Source organism: Solanum tuberosum, unplaced genomic scaffold, assembly GCF_000226075.1.
Source record: "Solanum tuberosum cultivar DM 1-3 516 R44 unplaced genomic scaffold, SolTub_3.0 scf00241, whole genome shotgun sequence".
NCBI lineage: Eukaryota > Viridiplantae > Streptophyta > Magnoliopsida > Solanales > Solanaceae > Solanum > Solanum tuberosum.
In genome coordinates, this window is record NW_006239165.1 from 576,326 (window position 1) to 587,692 (window position 11,367).

Consider the following 11,367-nt stretch of genomic DNA (forward strand, 5'->3'; position numbering starts at 1 on the left):
TAAACCCTGCATAACTAATACCTGCATAACTAAACCCTGTATAACTAATACCTGCATAACTCTAACCAGTAACCAAACGGCCCCTTAGTACATTCAAACGTACTAACGCATACTCTATGCCTACATGATGTCACCATGTAGGGACCGGAGCACCGCTTGACCCTCCTCTTCTGCGTGGCTAATACGATTTTCTATCGAGGTTATTGGTGAGTGCTCCATTCCGGGGACGTTGCTTATGATCTTTTGCTATGTATAAGACTTTTTCTTTTTAGTTATGTTTTGTCTATGAGGGTGAGCCCGGTAGTTTGTCTTGGCCCCCACTAAGTACTCATGTTTAGATGTGGTGTTGGACAAGTTGTGTATTATGCTTGAGCTTGACTCATCTATGGTATTTATGTATCATTCCTTTATTTTTTCTTCCTCCATTAGTCCCGATTTCCCCCTTGATTATGCTTATCGCTTATGGTCATTTTAATTGCTTCCGCGACCAAGGATGTGTAATGATACGCTATGAGGCTTGTTTGGGGTTCCTTCGGGTTCCCCATTCGCCGGTCACGTCTAGGCCCTAGGCTTGGGTCGTGACAACCAATAAGTCCCCTATACATGGTTTGATTGATCTCCACGCCATTTTTATCTCTATCAAGTTTCACACTTGTGCTTATAGGAGTATCCAGCACCTTTGCCTCAAGAAGATTAAATTTCTTGAGCAGCTCTTTGATGTACTTCTCTTGGCATATTGAAATGCCTTGGGAGGTTTGTTTGATCTTCAAGCCTAGGAAGACAGTGAGTTCTCCCATCATGCTCATTTCAAACTCACTGCTCATCAGATCAGCAAATTCCTTGCAAAGTAAATCTCTTAGTTGTACCCCTGCACCACAAGCCTTGACTTGTTTCTAGTAATGGTTTAATGCTCATCAAGTTTGTTTATGAAGTCCCATCTTATTCCAATAACTATTCTGTTGATAGGTCGGGGGACCAGGTGTCACACTTTGCTCCTCTCAAACTGGTGGAGTACTTCTTGAATTGATATTACCCAATCTGCATCCTGTAGAGCCTCATTGATATTCCTTGGTTCAATGGATGACATAAGGCTGAATATGCAACTAGATTTCTTGTCCTGGATCTAGTTTGAATTCCATAGTCAAGTGGAGAGATGAGATTGTCCAATATATGTGAGGATTAATGTTTTCATCCGGACTTTCTGATCAACTCTTTTTCGATTTCAGAATCAAATTCAGTATCATCATCTTCATGATTTTGAGATGGAACCTTCTGGGTAGTATCAAAGGGACCAGGTGCTCTTGTGAGATCTGCAGCAATTTCCTTTGCAACCTGTTTGTTTCCGGGGTTTTGGATATCCTTGTCTTCCCTTTCCTAGATCAGCTCTTCCATCTCATGGTCTCCCTTTGATCATCAATTTTCTCAGATTCATCGAATGTCACATAAATGCTCTCTTCGACACATAACGTTCTTTTGTTAGACACTCTGTAGGCCTTGCTGGTAGAAGAGTATCCTACAAACACACCTTCATCACTTTTGGCATCAAACTTACCCAGGTCATCCTTTCTATTATTTAGTACAAAGCATTTGCACCCAAATAGCTTAAGGTGAGCAATTGAAGGCTTTCTGTCGTTCAACAAATCATACGGTGTCTTCTTTATCATAGACCTGATCTATTAGTAACAAAGCATGTTGTGTTGACTGCTTCTGCCCAGAAGTTCATAGCCAGCCCTGAGTCAATCAACATAGTCCTTGCAATATCAACCAGAGTTCTGTTCTTTCTCTCAACCACTCCGTTTTGTTGAGAAATTCTTGGTGCAGAAAAATTATGATTGATTCCATTTCCAGCACAAGAACTTTCAATTTGAGAGTTCTCAAACTCTGTCCCATGGTCAGATCAAATACTAACAATCTTGCAGTTGACCTTTAGTTGAATTGCTTTGGTAGAAGCAATCAAAATTCCGGCAGTCTCATCTTTTTTCCGCAGACACATATTCCAGGTGTACCTGGAGAGATCATCAATAATCACAAGAATATATGTTTTACCTCATCTGCTTTGAATTCTAACAGGTCCACACAGATCCATGTGCAGAAGTTCCAAAGGTCTGGTAGTACTCACACCCTTATTTGCCTTGAAAGAAGATCTTGTTTATTTGCCTTTTGCACAGGCGTCATAGACTTTGTAATTTGAGAACTTCAGCTTTGGTAGTCCGCGGACCAGGTCCCCTGCAACAAGTTTGTTAAGTAATGAGGTACTTACATGACCCAGTCGTCTATGCCAAAGATTTGCATCATTAGTTTGAGCACTCAGACATGACAAGCTGTCTCCTTCAATAGAATCAAGATCAGCAACATAAACATTCTTGACTTGTTTTGCAGACATTACAATTTTCTTAGTTGCACAGTTTGTAACCACACACCCTTCAGACATGAACTTGACTTTATTTCCCTTATCGTTAATTTGAAACACACTTAAGAGATTAAACTTTAGACCATCCACATAGTGTACACTGTCTATGGAATGATTTGCAGTTCTTCTTATCTTGTCAATACCAAGAATAAAACCTTTCGTTCCACTGCCAAATGACTTACCACCACCTTGGTGTGCTTCCAAAGAGAGGAAGTTTAGAGTATTTCCAGTCATATGCCTTGAGCATCCACTATATATGTACCAACATTGACTGCTCCCTCTTTTTTGCACAAGAATCACTTATTAGACTTAGGAACCCACTTCAAAACGGAGTTCCCAGAAACTGTCAAAAGGTTTAATGAGAAACCTTCCTGTCCATGGAGGTAAAATGTTCTTGATAAAACGATAACGGGGACCAGGTCCCTTATGTCCCTTTTTACCATCATTTTCAGATCTAACAAATTTCACATGCCTTTCTTTAGCTTTTCTCAGACTCTCACATTTCTCTTTCAAAAAACCATTTCGACCACAATGAGTGCACAAAAGGTTGTCAGATATAGACACATATTTGCTATGAGGATTACATGGGGGTTCTATTGGTCTGTGTCCCAACCCTTTCTTTCCATTGAAACTCTGATTAGACAGATTAGAGAGTATCTTAGAGGAGTCAGTCCATTTTAGAGAGTGGCTCAACTCCTTCTTGACCTTACTCAGATCCTTTCTCAGTTGAGAATTTGTTTCAAGAGAAGCAACTAACTTGGACTCAAGGATTTTAAGCTTTTCTTCCAGTTCTTCCTCAAGGATGCTAAGGTTTCTCTTTCCACCTACTGAGGTACCTGGTCCCTCACTGGGTTCCAGACTATCAGTCTTGAGGATACCTATCCTGATACTCAGTTCAGACATTTTAGCATTAAGAATTGAGTTTTCATTTTCGCACATACTCAACTTTTCACGCAACATCAAATTTTTAGAGGTCAATTCATCAACTGAGTCAATTAATATAGCAGCAAGTTTTCTCAAATTTTTAATAGGAAGAGAGTATAAATCATCTTTAAGATCAAGAAGAGTTATCTCATTTTGATCCTCTTCATCATCGGATTTAGCCATTAAAGAGAAAATGGTGTTGAAGACATTTTCATCATCTTCAATAGCCATAATTGAAACATCTTCATAACTTTATGTATCTTCTTCTGACTCACTTGAATCATTTCCCCATACATCAAAGGCTTTTCTCACCAACTGATCAGCATGAGCTTTTCTCCGAGCATTGTCTGGGACTAGGTCCTTCTTGCGAGGTCTGAAGTCCTGAATTTCCTGCTTCTGGCTGGGACAGTCCCTAATAAAATGACCAGGTTTGCCACATTTATGACAAAGTTCATTTGTGTTTGCTGCTCTGCTGGTCGAAGCCTTCTTTTGAAAGACGTCATGTTTCTTGATGATTTTCTGAAACCTTTTAGTAACATAGGCCATTTCATCCTCCTCCTTAGTCGCATCATTTTGTGAGTTTTTCAGAGCAACAAATTTCTCATTCCTTCCCTCCTTCATGTTTGTCCCCTGCTTTTTGTTCAGCTCGTAGGTCTGGAGATTTCCAATCAGCTCATCCATGGAAAGTGTCTTCAGATCTTTTGCCTCTGTTATAACATCAACTTGCTTTCCCATGACTTGGGAAGAACCTTGAGAATCTTGCGAACTTGTTTGCTTAAGGGAATGGGCTCACCTAAGCATCTTAGTTCGTTGGTGATGGAAGTGAATCTTGAGTTTATTTCAAAGATAGTTTCACCTTCCTACATAAAAAAATTCTCGTATTGAGTCGTAAGAATATCGACCTTTGACTCTTTTACTCGTTGTGTTCCCTCATGGGCTGTTTGGAGACAGTCTCATATCTCTTTGGCTGATTCACAGGCAGAAATTTGGTTGTACCCATCGGATCCAATCCCACACACTAGAATCTTCTTTGCTTTATAGTTCTTCTCTATCTTTGTCATATCCATCTCATTGTACTCCTTTCTAGTTTTGACAATTGTAGTGGTGAGCTCTCCATCCTTCACCTCATTTGTATCCTTTGTAGGAATATATGGTCCATCAAGAATGATGTCCCACAGCTCAGTATCCTCAGCGTTAATGTAGTCATGCATTCGATTCTTTCACCAGCCATAATATTGACCATTAAAATGCGGTGGCCTAATAGAAGACTGACCTTCTTCCATATTAGGTGGAACAACCATTCCTTTTGGATATTTTCTTTCTTAGTGTTAACCAAATCGAAAAGTACTGCTCTGATACCACTTGTTGGAATGTATGCATCCACTAGTCTAGATGGGACCAGGTCCTCAGCACAGTTACAATAACAAAAATAAACAAAGTGCTGAAAGTAAAGATTGCACAACAACTTTACATGGAAACCTCCTTGCTCAAGGGAGTAAAACCACGACCTGGCCTGCCAGGACTTTTCAAACTACTTTCACTAATCTTCTCAAAGCAAAAGTAAAATCCAGTTTACAAAATGAGATTAACCTACTAATCTCCACGCTAAGCAATATATCCTATTACTTAGACGAGCCTAAGCAGATACAACACTGCCCACTAAGCTATCACCCTTAGATAACTTAGACTTTGCTAAGCGGATACCACACCGCCCACTAAATCAACTAGCTCCTAGATGACTTAGACTTTGACTGAGCAGATACAACACTGCTCACTAAATCGGCTAACTCTAACCGACTTAGACCTTTCCACACATAAACAAATATCTGAATCATTTATAGACTAGGAACATATTTACAATATACGCATGAAAGTAAAACTCCTAAGACACACTCAGATGCTTGCAGCTTGATCAGGTCCTTGTTGTGCTTGCTGGAGAATTCTTCACCAAAACGGTCTTTGCTTGTATACTTGAGAAGTTTCAAGATGCAAAAACCTTTAAAATGATAGACACAAAAATCAAACTCAACAAAGATGCTTTAGCACTTTATAAGATCCTTTTGTTGAGTGTGAGTATTGTTCTACCTTGAAGATGGCTTTTTCCTTTTAAGCTTGTGAGTTTTTGTTTGTCAAAATCTTAAGTTTATGTTTTGTTGGAAGAGACTATATTAAAATGAACACAAACTCCTTGGGACCGCCCATTGGCTGAGAGCCTGCCTCTCTGGAAGGATGTGCACCTACCACATCAGAAGTGGCAGCTTTTCTGACAGTTGTCGTGTCGTCCTTTCACATCGCAGTCCTGCAGGGACCAGGTCCCTTGCAAACTTCTCTTAGTAAGTTCTTGAGAATACGTGTTGGCTCTCTCCTTTTGAATGAATGAATTAGTTTGTTGTTTTTCCTTGGATATATTTAGACATGAAAAGTTATTATCCAATGAACAAGCAACCTCATCGCTTTTGATTGGTGGAGTACTCTGCAGCTTCACCAACTTTCTGACGCAAACAGCTTTCCAGCTGTACAGCACTTTGACCACTGGACGAGTATTCATACTCTGCAGAGGACCAGGTCCCTGCACTTGTGAGGAGATCATCAAAACATCAAGGAACATAAGAACTTATCAATATTCTTCTAAAAAAAAGAAATATCATTTTTAATATCCATTAAAAATATATACTGTAGTATCTTTTCTGTCCTTAAAAGAAAAGAGTAATATACTATTTTTTTAGTTTTTCTCAAATTTGCTCCAAAATATATTTATGACTATATATACAGAAATATTCCTCCAGAAGACTAATTTGGACCATTGTTTTGTGCTTGCGTAAAATGTCAAGACCAATAACAAGTGTTGGTTGTGTCAACTTCTTGACAAATGAAAGTTACATTTATATATATATATATATATATATATATATAAACTAGTTAATGTGTATACCTACTAGTACTAAATAAGTCCATTTACTTCTAGATGACATAATTTTACCTTACAGATTAATTTAGAATTTTACTGTTGTTAGTTTTTTCTTATTTATATGGTTACATTACATGTATATTTATTTTGACAGACATATGTTGAATAAATAATTTCCCTTTTTTAACATTTAATATATATATATTTACTCTTTAATTAGAGAGTCCACTAATATTTTCTCTTTTTTCAAATGTTTTTACTTTCCTTATCTTCTTTGTTTCCGTGTTCTCCTCTTCTTCCTTTTTTCCTGTTTTTTTTCGTCCACTAGCCATAACTTCACTCAAGAATTTTTGAAAATGTTACTTACTATAACCAAGTTTTTCCATTTTTTTTCCTTGCAATTCTCTGCAAAAAAAATAAAATAAACTATCTTATTTCTTAAATTAGCGCATCATTTCATTAATTAGCTACTATACAACATAATTATTTGTAACATAATGAATAATCCTATATTAGAAAAGTTTCAAAATTACAAATAATAAGATGGAAATTTTGTTTGCTACCCATATTTTCATGATTATAATTATTTCTCTTTCCTCATGAAAAAGGAGACAATTTATTTAACAAAAAAATAAGTGCAAAAGAGCAATAAAATGTAAAGTAAAAATATATATTTAATGAATATATCAAACACAAAACTGCCATAATTATTATATGATACACCAATAATATGTATTCATTATGCAAAAATGCAACCTTGCTGTTTTCTTGGTTTTTTTATATTAACTTTTTTCATATGTAATATGATTGTGATAGTGCTTAAAAGAGAATTGTCGGGTAGTATACCACAAATATAATAAATTATAGCTGAAAATAAAATGACAAAAATGAATAAAAAATATATTCAGGCTGGGGCGTGGATATCTCGCTCTCTTTAAGTAGATTCAAGCCCCGATCCAGCAGTATATATCTTGACTTGTCTCCTCCAAGATACAACAGTCTAACAACGTCGTACAACTCAAGCAACTCCGGATTAGTTGAAGAGCCCAAAGCTCCATATAAGAACACCTTTCTTCAACATATAATTACTCTCTTTTGTATAGTGAATATAGTTGAAGATTTAGAATATTTTTCTTTTTTCTTAACTCTCTTTTTCACTACACTAATCTCAATATATTTTCCCACACTTCTCATTTTTTTTGAGATTATTTCTCTTCTACTTTTCAACCTAAAGGAAGACCACTATTTATAGATGATGAATTCTCCTTGCAATGAATATGAAGATAATGGGTAGTAAATTGACAAATGAATGATCCAAATTTTACATAAGTTACAAGACTGATTAGGTAAAATAATGGGCGACAGGGCGAGTAGGTTACTAATAACTAATGACCACATTATACCACAATTAATAAAAGTAACGGGGATATATAATGCCTTCACGGAACAAATCAAATGCTCCGCAACAAGTACCACAAGCGTGCAACTCATTTGAGAATTAAGCACTTCAAAATATTATTAAAATGTTTAAACTCCAACAAGAATAAATAGTATTGCATATCAACAATTAAATTGGCTACCAAGTACCAACCACATTACCACTATTACATATTATTTGACAACAATAGAAAAATCATATAAAATTTTAGTAGAAATAGAGGAGCAAAAAAGTAATATCACGTGGAATTTTTGGGGTAGGAAATGATGGAGTGGAGAAAATAATTTTTTGGGATAGTAATACTTTAGTCTTTAGTTTTTAACTAATATTAATAGTTAATTTTTATTAATGTGGAATGCCATGTGGCAAGTTTTCAGTCTTCATTGAATGTGTCGATCAACATTCTATATAAGGAGTTGATTTGCATTCTTGTCTGCCAGGTAGCTAAGCGAGAAGCTGTGATCGAGGAAGCCACGTGAGACAGTTCGGTTCTCTAGACCCATCTACCACCTTGGAGAAGGGGTGCGGTGTTGAGATTGTTGAATCAGAGAAATGAGTTGGTATGGAAGAACTGCTGCGCCGTGGGAAATCCTTTTCTATACAAGTTCTCGAACTCCAATTTTTTTCTTCGGAGCCGTTTGTTTTTCCGTCCCCCCCGGTGTTTGCTCGCGTAGAGGACTGAAAATAAAAGAGAGAGTGCATTACACACACTCTACTTCTCAAGCTAATAAGTGATAGTTTAGGTATGAAACTCACACTCCCAATAATTTAGTTATGAAACTCAAAATAAAAAATAGTTTAAATGTGTTTTTGACACTTGTCTCAAATATTTTTTTAAAAAAAGTCTAATATAACTAAATATCTTCGAAAGTCTCATAGACCAAAGATATGAGAGAATGATTTGTTATTTCTTTCTCTGTGTTATAGTATTATCTATCACATGAATAATGAATTATCAAGAATTGATATATATAACCAATAGAAGTTACTAATGAACATTCACGTTCAAAGGATTTGTAACATGACGAGATTCAAATTATTTTACTAGTGAACCGAGAAAGGCATAGTTACAGACTTCAGAGTTTTTTTACCTTCATTTTAGACACATCCCAAAACCTTGTTTGGATGGTTGTTACTTGTTATCCGCTATATTGTATTATTAGTTTAAATATAATGTTTGCTTTGATTGTTACTTAAATTCTATTATATTGTATCTTTTAAATCTATCGTTGGGTAATAACGAAAAGACTCGTTTTATGTAACGATTGATTTGATGTGATCGTATCGTTACATTTATATTTTCTTTTCATTTTATTTTTATTTATTATTTAATAATTATATTTTATTTTTGATCCTATCTTTTCATAATAGCTCTATTCCATACCTTACTTTTTTTCATATGTCTATCACTCAATTTCTGGATATATGACCCAGCGAAAAACGATACAGTCTATGTAAATATTATATTTATTAAAACAAATACATAACAACTATCCAAACAAAGTGTCAGTAGCCCACAAGAAAAATGTTACATTCAAACTTGTCCTCTTTCAGCTAACTCATTAATAAGCTCATTCAACATTTGCCATGACGGTCCACCTTGTTTGACAGCATTAATGGCTGCCTCTCCAATCTCCATCACCTTCTTCCTTGCCTCTATACTTTTTCTCCTTCCATCAATTCCTTTATTGCCTTTTCCAAACCTTCCCAATTCACGAATCCTCTCACTGACCCATCACACGTCTCGACTCTTAGCCCAATCTTGATTACCTCCAACACCATTCTTGCATTCATGTGTTGATCTGCCATCATTGGCCATGCCAATATAGGCACTTTCGCGCACATGCTCTCGATCACCGAATTCCAACCGCAGTGACTTAGAAAACCTTGAACGCTCCCGTGACTCAAGATTTCTCTTTGATCAACCCACTCTGTCACCACTAGTCCCCTGTTTTTTACTCTGTTTTCAAACCCGTCATCGACTTCATCTAGACTTTTCCTGACTACCCACAAAAAGCTCACTTGGGATTTCTCCAACCCAATCTTGATTTCCTTGAATTGTTCAGGAGATAACTCTGCTTGGGTCCCGAATGCCACGTATAAAACTTGATTCCCCTGTTCTAGCATTCGTCAAGCCATTTAATGTATGAAGGTTTCTCTGAGATCCCCTGTTTTTCTTTAGGCGACTCATGAACCGCACAAAAAGGTCCAATGCACCATGATTTAGGACTAGTGATGCGGTTACAGACGTCTACATAAACAGATTCGAGCTCGTAAAAAGTGTTGACAAGTAGACCATAACTTTTAGAGGCTGCCATGAATGAATCCATCATAAAATCGAAAAGGGGGCCTTTGGGTTCCCGGTCTCTGAAGGGTAAATCAAAGTCATTCCTAGTGATTTTAATCCAGGGGAAATCAGGGACTTCAAACAGCTCATTGTCCGACACTTGTGTCCTAAGAACTGAAAGAGCTGAAATCGACACGACCCTTGAAAATGCATTCATGCCAAAATAAACGAGTCTTGGGATACCAAATTTGTTTGCAGAGTCTAAAGTCCAGCCGAGAAAGCCATCAGTAATCATAAATGTAACTGGAGGAAGAGACTCCAAGGCCTTTTCAAAATGGGGTTTCATCAACTTAGTGGCATTGGCAAAAGTAGCAAAAAGGGACATGGATGGAAGTTTATCAGTGCTTTCCACACCTGGTGGAACTCCTTGTATGTTTTTAGGAAAAGGGATTTCGATGATATCGATGTTGGTGTCGGAAAGGGAATGGGAGAAGAATGAACGATTAGCAGGAGTGGTGAAGATGGTGATGCAAATTTTGCGACAAAGAAGAAAGCGGGCAAGGTCAAAGATAGGAATTGTGTGGCCTTTGGAGATGAAAGGGAAAACAACAACATGGAGAGGAGGAGTCATTTTTCTCTTCAGTTTGCTGATGTTATTGAGGCTTTGGTATGGATGTGTTGTGTGCAATTGTGCATACTAAATTTATCCATGTTACTTCGCCCGTTCTTATTTACATGTAGCATATGATAAAAATAGATTTTTCTTAATATTTATTATTTCACTAAATTTATATATAAAATAATATTATTTTTTTATTTTATCTTTGAGAGTTATTAGCTTTGAAAATATAAATTTGATTGAAACTAAATGATTAATTCACGTTCATTGGCCAATTTTATTAATCAAAATAAATTAATTTATGTTCATATATTTAAAACTTGATTTCAAGAGAACATTAAATAAGGGTATAATGATAAATTTATATAATTTCTTAAGGAATTTAAATTCTAAAATGATGACATATAAATAAGAATGGATAAAATATAAAATTATAAATAATGAAGTCAAGTGCATGCCAATGTGAGCCGCTCAACTATAACAAATTTCCTTGTCCAAGTTATATGTTACCCTTTTATGCCATTAATTAAAAAAGGGAAAATTTCTGCAAATAACTACTATAATAAATTTAATTATGTTCCATAATTATAATTTACATATTAATGGGCTATAACTGCAATTTAAGTTGTCTCGTTTGTATATTCACAGGTACGTTTGAATAATTGAGTTATTTTTGTATAAACTCAAAATAATAAATTTATACAAACACAAACATCTAAACTTTAAATAGTTATACAAAGACGAGAGGGAGTTGCTCGGATGGTAAGCACCCCTCACTTCC

The 11,367-nt window shown here is 36.1% G+C and overlaps 1 protein-coding gene and 1 pseudogene across 1 annotated transcript; both read right to left on the reverse strand.

Moving 5' to 3' along the window:
- Positions 1-3,586: 3,586 nt before the first annotated feature.
- LOC107062547 (uncharacterized) lies at positions 3,587-4,069 on the reverse strand. Its single transcript, XM_015313281.1, has one exon. It carries the CDS (start codon positions 4,067-4,069, stop codon positions 3,587-3,589), a length of 483 nt encoding a protein of 160 aa, XP_015168767.1.
- Positions 4,070-9,193: 5,124 nt separating this feature from the next.
- LOC102606341 (UDP-glycosyltransferase 90A1-like) lies at positions 9,194-10,703 on the reverse strand (annotated as a pseudogene).
- Positions 10,704-11,367: the final 664 nt, after the last annotated feature.

What these genes read in the sequence shown, in the direction of transcription:
- LOC107062547 (XM_015313281.1), bottom strand. Translation starts at nt 4,069, where the DNA reads ATGGGAAAGCAAGTTGATGTTATAACAGAGGCAAAAGATCTGAAGACA.